At 37.1% G+C, this 15,786-nt stretch overlaps 1 protein-coding gene across 1 annotated transcript; it reads left to right on the top strand.

Annotated features, from left to right (window-relative positions):
- The first annotated feature begins 1,922 nt into the window (after window positions 1-1,922).
- LOC145316213 (myophilin) lies at window positions 1,923-8,004 on the top strand. Its single transcript, XM_080156568.1, has 5 exons — window positions 1,923-1,993; window positions 5,865-5,993; window positions 6,500-6,622; window positions 7,153-7,332; window positions 7,649-8,004. Exons 1-5 carry the CDS (start codon window positions 1,952-1,954, stop codon window positions 7,685-7,687), a joined length of 513 nt encoding a protein of 170 aa, XP_080012694.1. The 5' UTR covers window positions 1,923-1,951; the 3' UTR covers window positions 7,688-8,004.
- The last annotated feature ends 7,782 nt before the right edge of the window (window positions 8,005-15,786 follow it).

A 15,786-nucleotide genomic window follows, 5' to 3' on the forward strand; every position in this document is an offset into this window, starting at 1 on the left:
TTGTAGGCCTTCTTATACCGCTTAAAATGGTGTGCGGGTATGATCTGTACGTTTAGCCGTTTGGCAGCTAGCAGCTTTAAAATTCATAGATTTTTGGCAATATTAGTTATTTTACCGTGAACTGCAGTAGATCCAAAAAAAAACTTCTTTGGCAAATTCCAGGAAACGAGCACAAATGTCTGTATGCCAATTCTTAAAGTGCATGAATTTTAAAATGCAGCTATATCACAGGGAGAGAGAGACAACATTGGGCTGTTTATTACACTAGTCCTCAAAGTTTTATAATAACTTTTCTTATTTGTTGGCTTAACAACCTTAGGGACTTTTATTAAATTTTGATTGGTTGGTTCATTAAGATGAGTGTCCAAAGGTTTCAACCACTAATTGTAATCTACAGAAGGCGTAATTTTGTGTATGGAATGTACATCAATTTATCGGCCATTGTCTTTTCCCTGAGTACATGAACAAATGCATTACCAAAATTACTGTGCCATTTATAATTAAATTGCATATTCTTGTTAAACAAATACTTGTGACATGTGCGTCACAATTATACACAAACATCTTGTCAGGATATTGCATTGAAAAAAAGAGCAAAATGGGAATATTGTTTCCTTCCTTCTTCTTACATCTTATATAATTTATGTTGTATAGGGTAGGGATAATTTGTATAAAGAATTCGTAAAAAAAGGAATAAACAACAACAAACAAAAATGCTTAACCTATGTGAAAAACCTAATCTTAAAAAACTTTAAAAATTAAATGTAGAAATTGATAGGACTTTTAAAATTTTATAATAAACATTAATAAAAGTTTTTTTAAAAATTAACATTGAAATTAATGTTTTATTGGAAAATAAAAAGTTCAATGATATTTTTTGACATGCCCAATCCTGTAATTATCTGTTACAGGATAGAAGGTTTACAATTAGAGGGCCGGGGAAGTGGTTACTTCTCCCTGTAACAAAGATCAAAACAAGTATCACAATATTCAATAAGATAAAGTTTTACATATCAAATAAAAAGGAGTTTAGCATTTATTACAATTATAGAGTATCAACGCTTTTATTGTTAAAGCCGTTTAAAAGTTTATTGTTAAGAAGTCTTCTTTATTTGAAATTGTAAGAAAAGTAGGAAAATGGCCTAAAACCAAGCTTAGATATAAAAATAAATAGCCTAAAACCATCCAGGAACCTATAAGAAGCTTCCTTGAAATGGAGAACTCAATCGTTTCAGTAGTTATTGAAATCTTAAGCTACAGCAAAAAATCGTATTACTTTATATTATAGGATTGACATGTTAACCTTGTGACAATAAAATTGATAAATCTATCATTAAATTCAAATATATCCGTTAACACGAACGGACGGACGGACACATTGAATCCAAGATTCGCTTTTGAAAAGTGAATGTGTATTTGTAATGATTGTATGATGATGATCACCAAATGAGGAAATTGATGTACTGTTATTTGCTCAACAACCAACATCAACTAGGCAATTTAGGCTTCTCACAATTATTTTAGTTTTATAATTGTTTGTATTTCATAGATCTAATAAGTATTCAAAAGATGAAATGGGATTTCCTAAAATTTAGATCTACCAATCTACTAAGATATATGAGTTATTGAAGAGATAAGTATATTTATTTTATACCAACCCTTCCTAGATAGAAAATTTTGGGTGGATTATAAATAAAACAACAAATTCTGAATCTTTATAGCACCACTACCTTCTGACATAATTTACCTTGTTGCTTCAAATAGGAAGGCCAAAATTAACGTAATCCGACAAATAAATTTATCCTGATTATACCTCTTCATTGCTAACATTACATTATCTATTCATCAAAAAATGTAAAAAATAAAAGAAAATAAAGAGCTCATAGCAAAACAAACACTTTTTGAAACCCCAAAAAATTAAACATAATTATTTTTCATTTCAGATTTAAAAATGGCTCCAAGAAACGCTGAACAAGAGAAGGAAGTTTTGGAGGTGAGTAATATATGTATGGCTTCGAAACCGATAAATATCCGCTGGATTATAACCGGTTCTAACAAAATCATGAATAGCATCGTATTAGACAATTTTCCATGAATATTAAAATCCTAAAATTAATACCAGTTTAGTAAGTCCGTGACTCTGGCCCATCAGGTCCAACAAGCTAGTAATTAAAGTTATAAATTTCCTTTCAATATTCGCGGATAGCTGTCTTTAATACGATGCAATTAATAACTATTTTCGGCTCTATTCCTGTGGGGTTCTTCTAAACTAATTATTTCAACCCAAAAAAATAAGATATTCTTTCTATAAAACCATTTAAAGATTGTAAAATACTTTTAAAAATTATACAATCCTTTTATAAAAGTAACAGAATCGCTGTCTGTGTTTACCAAAAGATCTCGCTAACCGCCTAACCGATACTGTTCTCCTTTACAGTATAGCTTCTGGTATGTCCTGGGAAGGTTTATTCTACTTCCCACCTCTCAAATGCCCCTAGAGGCTTATAAGTGCCGCTAGTGCATAAGAACTCATCAAATTTATTGGTGCATTCCATTAGGTAAATTTCATATTTATCTCTGGGTTAAGATAATGTAGAAAGTGTAAAATTGATTGCGTGGGCTGGTTCAAATTTTTCTAATAAATGAACAACATCCCCCCCCCCCCCCGTGTTAGAATAATTTTAAAATGATGTTTTTCTTGTAGTTTTTTTTATTTAAATTGGGGTGTTATTCAGGTATAAGGTATAACCAACAAGCGAAATAAGTATGAAATAATATTTAGGGGGTAAATGGAGAGGTCGTCAATTTTACGATGTGTTGCCCCCCAACAACAGCTGAAAAACACGTTTAGGTTTCGTGATTTTTTCCGAATTAATTTCATTGTTGGTATAAGCAGGGTGTTATTTTTAAACCAACTTTATGTCGGATAATCTTTTTAGTCCTTTAACTCCTTCAAAGTTTATTTTTAACATTTTATAAATATACTAGAGGCTCTGTAATGTATGGATGGGGCAGCAGAAAAGAGAAGAAAAATAGAATAAAACCATCCTAAGACATAATTCTAATAAATAAATATCTTAAACCTTCCCGGGATATATGTGAAGCTTCCCTGAAATTGATAAATCATTCAGTTCATTCAGTTTGTGTGGTCTACAAATGTTTAAAAGGATTTCCCCAAATTTCTTTTTCGTATAGCATGGGGTATGATAGAAGTAATACTAAATATGCTAATCATATGCACATATATATAACCCATATATGACATTGCTAACAGGGGAACTAAATAACAATGGTAGATAATTTAATCTAAAACAAATCTTTCCTTTAAAATATACTTTCAACCAAAATAGTAACTGTGGGAATGGATATAGAATATATGTACGTGGATATTATGACAAGAAAAAAATTGTCGTAAATTTACTAATGAATCTTGATTAAAACTTAAAGTATGCACCTACCTAATAGCCAAGAATGGATGATATAGAATACGTGGATAATGTGAAAGATTCTCGCATACCCTGATAAAATGTTTCTCCCATCTGGCTAATACAACGGTTTCCTCGCATCCCCTCCCAGGCTCCCATGACCACGGAGGAACGTATTGACTAACATCTAAGGACGAAAAAACTCCCCTGTCACAATATCCACGTATATTCTATATCCATTTAGCCAAGATTTCTTGTAAATTTTCTAATTTGGCAAAATATAACCATTTAATCTTTCCTTTAATTGGTAATTTGTAACAAGAGCTAAAATTGGCCCACCAACCAAGTTTTTTTTTTTTAAATTTTTCATATTTTGTTAGATAAACATGAATTACTTATGAAAACAGAAAGTTTTATCATAATTTTCTCTCTGGGACTTAGTTAAATCTTTCCTGTAAAATTAAAAGCCGAAATTGTTCAAAAATAATAAGAAAAATGTTTTTAGGGAAGAGTATAAAGATTAGGCTATATATATGATTCTAAACAAATACTAATTCAGCTATGATGTCTGTCTGTCTTTCCTAATTGGTATTCTTTACATGAAGCATTTAAAATTGTTTTTAGCTATTTTTATAGAAGACATAGGTCAACTCTCTCCTGAAATTACAAATGATCCCTAAATAATTTCTCTTGCTAAAAATTCCATTTCTTTTGAAAGAAAAGCAAATATTGTGTGAGAAGTGGGACTGCAAAGTCCCTCTAGGGGCGAAGCCACCGACTATAAATATGTATAATATATATCTAGCAAACCTTTAAACAATAATGAAAAGATTGTGTATTGTTGTGTGGAATATAATTGTTTAATGGGAGAGAAGGAACATTGGGCTGTTTATTGCACTAGTCCTCAAAGTTGTATAATAACGTTTTCTTATTGATTAGTTTAACAACTTTAGGGACTTCTGTGAATTTTTATTGGTTGATCCATTAAGTTGAGCGTTTAAACGTTTCAACCACTAATTTTAATCCACAGAAAGGATAATTTTGTGCATCATAATTGTGGATGAACATCAATTTATCGATCATTGTCTTATCCCTTTAAATTCCTGAAATGTTTATGTAAGTCTGCGCTGTGTGGTCAAAGATCAAATTTCACTCGGGCCTGAAACCTTTGAGCATTATTTATCTTGGGTTTATCAACCCACAAAAAACCTAACCTAACTAGCCCTTTATTGCAACATTTTTAAAGCCAATCATTTCTTTTTAGTTGTTATTTTTTTTAAAGTTTTAAAGTCTGGCGTTTGGAAAGCACTTTTTTATTTAGGTTGCTCTAATAAAACCAGGAGGTAGAGGTCATTGCACTATAAATTATATTATTTCTTCAAGTTTTATAACTTTTCTTATATTGGTTTAGAACTTTGGACAGTTTTATAAAATTTTGATTTAATGTTAAAAATTAGCAGAGTCTAAACGTTTCCACATCAATTTATTGCCCATTTTCTTATCCCTTAATTTTTTAACTATTTTTTAGGTTATAAGAAAAGCTTTTATAGTTTTCTAAAACTCAGTACTGTATACTAATTACTAGTGGCTGCGCCCCTAGCATCTAGGGGCTCTATAATCAAAGGGATATGGATGGGCAAAAAATAGCCTAAAACCATCTTAGGACCTTTAAGAAGATTCACTGTAAAGGAAACCATATATGTTCGTTAGTTAGCGAGATCCTTTGCTACAGACAGACAAAAAGCTTATTACTTTATATAATAGGATAAAAAAATGCCTAAAAATTATCAAATTCTAAAAGTTGGCTGACCCAAGATTTTCTCATGCAAAGCCATGAGTTTAAATAAACCTTTTCTCTGAAACCCTCTTGAATATACACATTAGGTTGTTAAATGGATATAGAATATACGTGGATATTATGGCAGGGGAAATTGTTGTCTATTTAGACTACTAACATGGACATCATTTATTGGTCAGTTCATTCGTCCAGTAGGAGGGGAGGGGATGAGGTAAAGTAGATGGAGAGTTGATCGTTATTTTAGCCAGCTACAAGTTTCACTTTATTAGAGTACATGGTAATCTGGTGTAAGATCCAATTAATAATAAATCCATTGGTTGTTTTTACCAACTTTTCCCTATCAAACCTGGAGGAATTAATATTAATGGTTCATTGCGACTTTAGATCGTTTCAGAGGAGTGTCTGACATATTTGTTGACATTACGACCAACATAATGTATAACCTATATAAGTATATTTATATTAATGACACTCGAATATAGTATTATGTTGATATGATAACAGCACATAGGTTTTAATACTTTTATACATTTCAGTAAAAGAGGTCAATGTTAGCAACCTAAATCAACGACAAATTTTCCCCTGTCAATATCCATTTATGAAGATTCTTAGCTTATAACATTAATATTTGTTTAATTTAGTGGGTGTACGCTGTTCTGGATGAACCTGTACCTGAGGGTGACTTTGCTGATATTCTAAAGAATGGAGTTGTTCTCTGCAAGCTTATGAACAAGATTGCTGCCAATAGCATCCCCAAATTTAAAGAAAAGGTAACGTTATTTTTTCTTATAGCACGATAGCACAGTTTTCCGTGGATAGTGAAATAAAAAATTATGAAATGATTCTAATTACAGTTTTATTTGCTCAAAAGGGCCTTAGACTCGTACCATTAAAACAGGGACTGATTTTATGATTTATATTTCGTAAAATATTCTCCGAAATAATAGTATATCTAGCTAATTTTATTCTTTTGGGGAACTTACACAAAATTTATATTTCTAGACTGAAGATATTGGCGATCGGCGAGCAATCAAAAGCTTTTTTATTTTAGGGGGATGGTACAAAAATCTCGTTAGGAGGGTTGAGGGGATAATTCAATATTGCCCCCTACCAAAACCTGTAAAATTTGTTGGATGGTTAAATTCTAAATCTCCAAATTTGTTTTGGGGAAAGTTAATCACCCCTTCACCCCCCTCCCCCTGGACGCCCTTGCCTGCGAATAAGGCCATTTTATTATTGTATATTACAATTATACGATAAATATAAATTATTTAAGGGCCCCGCTTTCTTGTTAATGGAGAATGTTCAGTCCTTCCTGACAGCTGCTAAAAAGTATGGTGTCCCTGACGAGGAAGTTTTCCAAACTCCGGACCTTTTCGAGGCCAGAAATATTCCACAGGTTACAATTTTTCACTTAAACAGCCAATAAATTTAATTGGAATATTCCTTTAAAGTGCCTGTTCAGCACCGCCAATCTACTATCTTATTTTGAAACGAGTTGATAATGAGTGGGGGGGGGGGGGTAGTTTTTCGTATGTTTGTGGGTATGTTAGGTTAGGTTATATTGGGTACTTCGTAGCCCAACAGGGTCATTGCACAGCCGATAGAGGTAACTTTAGAGTTAGTCAAAAAATTAACCACCCCACTTATTTCCAATTTATTTGTAGAATAAAGGGGGTTGTGGATGAGGCAATTTGTAAGAAAGCATCAATAAAGTGGTATAAAGTTCAGGTTCACTTATTTTTTTCTTTTCTTAGGACAGCTTTTAGTCCAGGCTTGGTCGCCGAAAATAAGCCGTCAGTTAGCGGCGATGATGATGCCATCACAGTCGTGCTGCTTTCAATTATTTATTTCTGGTGTCTGATGTAGTGACAGTCCTTTACTTGTACCTTGATTGATAGCGGTTGACGAACAAAATTAACATTGTAGGTTGTCCTGTGTTTATACTCCCTGGGCCGGACCACCCAGAAGCACCCAGAGTACGAGGGACCCGGTATAGGACCTAAGATGGCCACCAAGAATGTGAGGAACTTCACGGAGGAGCAGATTCTGGCTGGCAGGAACTCACAGATCAGCCTCCAGTCAGGCAGCAACAAGGGGGCCTCACAGGTTAGAATAGTTATTTATCGCATCGTATTATATACAGCTTTCTGCGGATAATTAAATAAAAAATTACATATAATATTTTTAAAAAACAGTTTTGTAAGCCGTAAAACGTACAATATGATATGTAAGGCATCTCTATAATCAAATTCTGATCTTAGAGCTTCGCTTTTTAGGGTTGTTGTCATTCTTGTTTTGTGAATATTTATATGACGCATTATTCATTATGTCAACCTTTCTTTAATGCTCACTTTAATTATTACTACTATTGATCTTCGCTACTTATGGATGTCATTCTTGTTCACTCCAAATTGTATTTCAGGCCGGACACGGTGGAATGGGAAACACCAGACACATGTAAACTACAACAATCATATACCATCTTCAGTCTAGTTTCAAAACAATTTCAAATCAAGTTTTTGGCATCAAAATACCTTTTAAGACAGAAAAAAGTTATTTTGATTCAAAAATTAAACTTATTTGAACACAAATGTACATCTTAAAAAAGGATTTTATAGACTGATTCAAAAAAAATTTGCGCATTTACATATAAATTCAATTGTAATCTTGTACCATTTCTGTATTATTTTGTTAATGTTAGGTAAGCTTTAAAACAATTTTATATACACCATATTTATTCAATGTAAAATTATTAATAAACAATATTTATAATATTAATAATGTTTTTATAAAATATAACAAGATAGTTGTATTACATTCATCTGATCGAATTTTCTCATATAATAATTGTTGTTGACTAGATGCTGATTGTCACAAAATTTTAAAAAGATATGGTGTCTTAACCTCTTTTCGAGGAAGCTTTGTGTTTATCAAGTTCGAAATTAAATTCCTTATCATTAAACCAAAAACAAAGCGCAAATGTCGTCTTTTAGGGCTTTCCTTTCATAATGTGGCGCGGCATAGAGTGTTTGTTTATTTTGAAGCGCACGTTCTTTACTTTTGAATGAGATATGAGAGTGTGAAGATTGCGGAGAACAAAGTTGGGCCTATCATTGGTCTCATTGAGTGTGAACTACCCTAGTATATCAGGGATTTGAAACCATAAGAGCTTCAGGTAGAATTTGTTAATTTGATTAAGAAGTATGGTGTATAGGACGATTATATGTAGTTTTAAAAGAAGGCTTTAGCCAGCTAAGCATGAAACTTAATTATGATTAATATATGTTTTGGTAATTTTTATGTGCCTTATTGTTGCATTTAACAATGATTTATTAAACCAAATAATTTTCCTTTAAAAGCCAAAGTTTCCAAAGATTCTTTAACCATATGAAAAGAAAAAGATTTTTTTAGTGCTCAAAGTTTTAAGATAACGAATAATATTTTATTCTGTTTATTAATTGATCTTGTAATTTCAGGTCTTTTGAAATAATTTCATCAATAAATCTATATTCAAACCTGCTGTTGAAACTTGATGGTTCCTGGTATTGGGGGTTTTGTATGTTCGCCAACTGATCTCGTGAACTTCCCGCTAATTCGGAAGTCCAAGCTCAACCAAAGTGTCATGGTTGAGACAATTTCAAAATATCTGATGAATAGGCGTTAGCATTCATCAAGAGATCAATAGCATCTAGTGAATTATTGATGCAATAAACTGTGACAATTTTTCTGTGAAATAAGTACCTAGTGAATCAATATGCCACTAACCAAAAAGCAGAAAATTGAGCGAGCAATCGCTATTGGCAGTGAAAGGCTAGAAGTTTTTGATGAACAGTTAAAATTGTTTTATGACAATCTAAAAGCCTGCCAAAGTTTTAGTTCATGTGAAAATGTGAATGTAAAATCAATTCGTGACATTTTTAGTGAGGTCAAGGACCAATCTGACCTAATAAAAAGTCTAAAACCTGCCGTGGAGACTAGTGAGCTGCGCGAGTTTAAGCGTGATTTGGATGAAGCTAGTGAGCAAAAAACTGTTGCAGATAAAGTTTATGCGTCGTTGGAGCAGTGTACAAAAATTCTGTACTGGCTTGACAATGATTCAGATGACGCGAGGTCAAGCACTGTCGCCAGGAACCTCGACGTCATTGAGAAGGTGAAGATGGACATGGGAGTGCTTAAAATTTCCGTGGAGTTGCGCCAAGAAGTACGTGATATGTACCGAAGGCTTAGAGAGATGGAACGTCGTTCATCTAATCTGGATGAGAGTGGGACACCTGCCATGCTCTCCAGAAGTATGTCTGCCGTGGATATTCGGAGTTCCAACCCGCAGTATGGGCGCTGGGACAACAGTTTATTGCCGTCGTTCGACGGTACTGACACGGATTACCCAAACTTTAAACAGGTCTTTAAGGATCTATGCTCTGGTTATGGATTTGCTGACCAGAGGTTAAGCCTGATGTTGTGTATGGAGAAGGTGATAACCAACCCGGAACTACGCAAGCAAGTGTCAGCGATTAGAGATCACAATGAACAATGGGCGTTTCTTGACCAGATGTTTTTATCAAACACTCGCCGGTTCATGAGGATTTTAACTAAGTTGAACAAGATGAAACCTGTGGATAAACCTGTGGACGTGGTTAGCGCAATTGCTACCTTCAAGAGCATGATGCAGGAGGTAGAAGCCATCGTTGGTTCTGCAGCTAAGGATTACAACCACCTAACTCTCATTCATATTTTTAAAGACAAGTGCCCTGAAAATTTGAGGGATAAAATTATGATGGAGCTTGGTAGCATGAACCAACCAAACATCCCGAAGATTGTTGAACTGCTGGAGAGGACCAGAGGTGCCATGTTGGCCGGTGATATGTCCTATGATAGTGGCGCCGGCAAGAGAAATCGTGATAGAGCTGCCGCCGCGCAAGTATCTGGCCGCAGCGACGATAAGAATGGAAAGGCTGGAAAGGGCAAGGCTTCCAAGTGGAACAGTGCATGTCCTGTGGAGAGCTGCAAGGAGAAACACCCGATTTTCCGTTGCCTCACGTTTAAGAAGATGGATGTGGTTGACCGAAAGAAAATTGTCCAGCAGAAGAAGTTATGTGAACTCTGCTTGTGCGACGGCCATACTGCTGACAAGTGTAATAAATCTGAGAAGCTTGGTGTTTGTGGTACTAATAATTGCGACAGATACCATTCCAGGTTACTCCATGAGGCTAGTGCTGGTGTGAATACAGTCTACAAGTCAAGTTCTGCACCCAGCCCCTGTACCTTCTTACTTCAGTTAGTTCCTGTTGTAGCACCTGGCGGCGGCACCTGCCACGCCACGGTAATGTTTGACTCCGGGGCAAATTTGCCACTTGTGTCTGAGAAGTTATCCAACAAGTTGAAGCTGAAATCTACTGGCAGATATACAACTATTTCTGTAGCTGATGGCAGTGAGTCTTCCTGCCGCAATGTTGTGTTTTATCTGAAGGATAGGGACGGCAATCTGAGGGAGTTTGAGGCAGCTGTCATGCCTACCCTCGGCGGGGCCAACGAGATGCGCTCGGTCCACCCCGAAACTGCCGCCGAGATATTTAAAATGCCGCCAGAAAGGTTTACATATATTAGTGGAGGCTTAGATATCATCATTGGAAATACACATCCTGACGTGTTTCCTTCAACCTACCAGAAAGTGGGCCAGTCTATGTTGTGGCGAACCATTTTTGGTAGTGGTTTTATCTGTACGAGTGCTGATGGTGGAGCTGGAGATCAAAAGTCGGCTTATAAGGCTGTCAGTGTCAGTGGAGGCACTTTGCCAGACTTTCTGACGTCTGAATCGTTTGGCATACAGCCGCAGGCACTTTGTCCAGGATGTACTGCTTGTCAAGAGTGCAAGGCTATGGCCGACGGCACTACCTGGGACCAGCGTGAGAGGCAGAGGATAATTGAGGCAGGTTTAACCCTAGACTTGCAGTCCAACAAGTGGACAGGTCAATATGCTTATATTGAAGATCCTCACACTTTACCCTACAATGAAAGTTTAGCCCGCAAAATTGCTGAAAAGGATCGTGCCAGGATGGTCAAGGAAGGTACCTATGGAATGTATGTGGAGGTATTCAACGACGCCATAAGAAGAGGCGTTTTCCAAAAAGCCACGCCTGAAGAGTTGCAGTATGAAGGACCTAAGTCTTGTTCATCAATAGTGGTTGCTTTCAAGGAGGATTCAAGTTCCACACCCATGCGATTGTGTGCAAATAGTTCTCTGACGTTCAAGGGTACCAGTTTTAATAACATAATGCTGGGAGGCCCGCCGCCAATGCAGAAGATTTTTTATCATTTGATGCTTTTCCGCGGTTACAAGGTTGGTATAACCGCGGATATCTCCAAGTTTTATAACTCCATCCTGGCCACAGAGTTCGACAGCCAGATGAAGAGAGTTTTGTTTTCCCCGACGCCAGATGGTCCACTTGAAATTTACCTGACCAAAGTTGTAAATTTCGGCGAGTTAGCTGCGGGAAATTTGGCAGTTACAGCCCTGAAGTTGACGTCCCGCCTGTTCGGCGGAAAGAGTGAAGCAGAGGTCAAGGAGATGTATGGAGAGGGACAAATAAATGGTAGTGAAATTGTTGCCAAACCTGAATTATGGAAGGAGCCACAAATACCTACCTACCCTGATGAGGAATTCAAGTTACCTCAGATTCCAGTTGCAGTCAAGCTTGAGAAGCACAGCTTCATAGATGACGTTATTTCGGGAGCAGGATCGAAGCCAGAAGCCAAGGAGATGATGAAAGAGGCCGACAGGATTATCGGTAAAGGTAGTTTTTCCTTCAAACAAGTCATTTATTCTGGAGATGATTGCCAGCATACCAAGGTTCTCGGGCTGATATGGAAGCCAGCCACCGATGTGTTGTCCATCGCCACAAGAGTCAACCAAGATGGTAAAGTCAAGGGAAGGAAGGTGAAAGAGGATGCTGATTTGTACAACCTCCAGGACGCCTTGGACGAGAATCTGACAAAGAAGATGGTCCATAGGTTCGCCGCCCAAACCTTCGACCCGATCGGGCTTTGCAGCCCTATTCTGTTGAGAATTAAACTTGTCCTGCGGAAAACCTGTTTGCTGAATTTGGGCTGGCAAGATTTCATTCCAAAAAGTCTACGGGATGAACTTGTTCAGTCGCTGGAGGACAGAGCTGAGGTCGCTAAATTGGAGTTTGACCGTTGTGTGGTTCCGGATGAACCAACTGGCCTTCCATCCTTGATGATGTTTTCGGATGGGTCATCAGAGGCTTATGCAAGTAATGCATATTTGAGGTGGCCAACTAGACAAGGATTTGAAACGTTTCTGCTAGCCACCAAGTCAAGAGTTGCGCCGGTCAAGTGTGAATCAATTCCACGCCTTGAGTTGATGGGGTGCCAGATGTCCACAAGGTTGGCAAAGTCCGTCAGAGATGCCCTGCCCTTTGATATTATCAGAGTGATGTATTTTACTGATTCATCGTGTGTTTTATCACAAATAGTTTCCAACAGTGCTATGTTGAACACATTTAATTCTCATCGTATTGGAGAAATTCAATCTGCGACCAACAAGGATGACTGGAGGTGGGTCCCGGGGACGCAAAACGTTGCAGATTTGGGCACCAGAAGCACCTGCAAAGTATCAGATTTGGGACCAGGTTCCAGGTACAGATTGGGCCCAGAATGGTTGCGCCAGGATGAAAGTGCGTGGCCGGTGAAAACTGCCGAAGAAGTCAAGCAGGTTTTACCCCCAGAGGAGTTGAATACCAAAATGGTTAAGTTATGTTCAATGAAAGTTGCCGGAGAAGCCGCTGAAGATGTCTTTAGGTTTAAGCACAGGAGATCATTTGGACAGGCCAAGCGTATTATGGCAGCTGTCCTGCAAGTTGCGAACACCTGGTTGAAGAAGCTAAAGAGCAGACAAGAAGGTAAGGCTACAGCCGCTGGTAGTCATGTAGCAGCCGCAGATGCTGTGTACAAGCCGTCTTTGTACAATTTTATGGCGGCGGCGGAACTTTTCATTGTGTCACGAAGCCAAGAGGATGAGTGGATAAATGACGCTAAAGGCAATTATGCGTCATTAAATCCATTAGTGCATGAAGTATCATTGACCTGGCCTGTCGTTGGTCCCGGTGGAAATTATGTGACCAGGGAGATGAGGATTCTTAAAATGGTTGGTCGAGGACAGCCAGTCATTGACGCCATGACTGGCGGCCGTAAAATGATATTTGAAGACATGCCAGGTTTAATAATTTTGGAGCCTGGTAATTGGTTAGCTGCTGTTTTTATGAGAGAAGCGCATGTTGAGCTTCACTCTGGTGTTCGTGGAACTTTAGCTGAGAGCCGCCGTTGGTGCTGGATTGTGAAGGCAAGGAGGTTGGCCATCATGGAAGTGAAGAAGTGTTGGCCCTGCAGTGTTGAGAGGGCTAAGGAATGTCGTGCTACCATGAAGGAGGTGTTACCTGACAAGTTGGTCCCGAGCAGGCCTTTTGAAGCTGTGCAAGTCGACCTGATGGGTCCGCTGGTTACGAGGAGAGCTGCCGCCAAAACGAGGAGTCAGACAGCAACGAAGAAGGTGTGGGTGTTCGTGGTGGTCTGCAGATTCTCAGGGGCGTTGTGGTTAGATGCCTTGGAAAAGTATGATACCAGCAGTATCCTGTTGTCCCTGCGCAAGTTGGAAGCTGTTCATTGTCTGCCGAAGATCATAGTAAGCGACATGGGCACACAATTATCCGGTGCTCGCAAGGTTTTAGAGCAGAAGTTGGGCAGCCAGGTAGAGTTTTCTTGGTCTCAGATCCCGGCCCGAGCCCACCATTATATTGGGCAGGCTGAGAAAATGGTGGGATTAACCAAGAGATTGCTGTCCAAGAAGTTGGTGAATAGTTCTGTTAATTTCAACGAGCTCCTGGTGCTGTTGGCGGAGGTCAGCAAAATTATGAATAGCAGACCACTGACGATTGAAGCTGCGAACGACGTGGAGAATTGGCGGCTGATTACCCCTGGCCAGCTGCTGGGAAATGTTGACCGCCAGCCGTTGTGCAATGTGGCGATGAAACCGGAGGACCAAATTTCCTCCAGGTTGAAGTTGTTGGAAGATTTATCTGCCCAGTTTTGGACTGCCTACCGCCAGGAGATCCTACCGAAGATATTACGGATGTCCAAGTGGAAGGATGAGATGGCAGAGCCACTAGCTGATGGAGATGTAGTTCTGGTTACGAGTACCAATCCGCTGATGAGATGTTTGAGGATGGGCCGAGTGACGAGAATTGAGGATGGAAGAAAGACGGCAAGAGTCTTGTTCAGACTGACAGATAAATCTCCCCTAGAAGAACATGCTGTATCAGTCAGGCAGTTGTTAAAAATTATGATTAATAATTGATTCTTATTTTATGGAAATTGAGTTTTTTTTTAGTAAAAAGCCACATTTTTCATATGCCTATTTTTATGCCTAAAATAAGAATCAAATGAAATGCGATTAAATATTCTTCTATTTCATATGCTCAAATTTAATTTTATTGAGTTTAATTTCTTTTCAAAAGTACAATTCATTTTAAAACTTACCTGAAAAGTTTAACAAAAAGGAATAAATGTGTCGAGGTTGCGTGATTCGATATTTATTCTAAGAAAAAAATCAAGTATTTTTTTTTAGCAGATTTTTTTTAAAAAATTATATATGAATTTCAATCAAGTAAAACATTTTTATTTAGATCAAGGAATGATTGAAAATTCATATTTAAAGTCTCATATTTTTTTTACAAAGAAAAATTGGTATTTTTTCATAATTTCAATGAAAATTCTAACGAAGATATTATTTTGCTATTCTTTAAGTATTAAAAAGTTTTATTGTTGATTAAGATATTACAGTTCTTATTCATTAGGTTTGAAAAACTTTCTGCCCAAGGATTTTGAAAAATTTTTTCTTACTACTCTTTTTGATGCTTAACAAATTTAGTTTTAAGTACCTATAAATCTTAATTTTCTTGTCTAAGATTTATTTCGTTTTATTTTTACCATTATTGTTTACATTTGCATTTCAACCTGATTTCGTAGGTACTTATTGATTATTAATAATGATTTATTACCTATTGATTATGAAATGATTATTATTTAATATAGTTGTTATATTTACAACATCATGATTAATAGGATTATCTATTTAGGATTGTGTATGTGATCTTGTGATTGTCATGTGCATGGAATGTTGTATGGTACAAACCAATCCCCATCCTTCTATCCTAAAAATGTGAGGTATTATGAGTCCTAGTGAGGAGTATAATATTGTGTATGCATTTCACGGGGTTTCATTTAGTTAGGAGCAAAATTGTCACGTTTTCGGGATGTGGCCATTCTCATGTGATTATGGTGAGTTGAGTTTAGTGAGAAATGTTGCTAGTGCTCAGCGCGAAAAAAACCTTGAATCTCGTTAAGGAAGTTAATTTGACTTTCAAACGGGGGGTGTGTCTTAACCTCTTTTCGAGGAAGCTTTGTGTTTATCAAGTTCGAAATTAAATTCCTTATCATTAAACCAAAAACAAAGCGCAAATGTCGTCTTTTAGGGCTTTCCTTTCA

The sequence above is a fragment of the Acartia tonsa genome, chromosome 4 (genome assembly GCF_053477335.1).
Source record: "Acartia tonsa isolate MP-2025a chromosome 4, ASM5347733v1, whole genome shotgun sequence".
Classification (NCBI taxonomy): Eukaryota; Metazoa; Arthropoda; class Copepoda; order Calanoida; family Acartiidae; genus Acartia; species Acartia tonsa.

What these genes read in the sequence shown, in the direction of transcription:
- LOC145316213 (XM_080156568.1), top strand. Translation starts at nt 1,952, where the DNA reads ATGGCTCCAAGAAACGCTGAACAAGAGAAGGAAGTTTTGGAG. An exon ending in AAGAGAAGGAAGTTTTGGAG is followed by an intron (nt 1,994 to 5,864) that starts GTGAGTAATATA and finishes TGTTTAATTTAG; the next exon opens with TGGGTGTACGCTGTTCTGGA. An exon ending in TCCCCAAATTTAAAGAAAAG is followed by an intron (nt 5,994 to 6,499) that starts GTAACGTTATTT and finishes AAATTATTTAAG; the next exon opens with GGCCCCGCTTTCTTGTTAAT.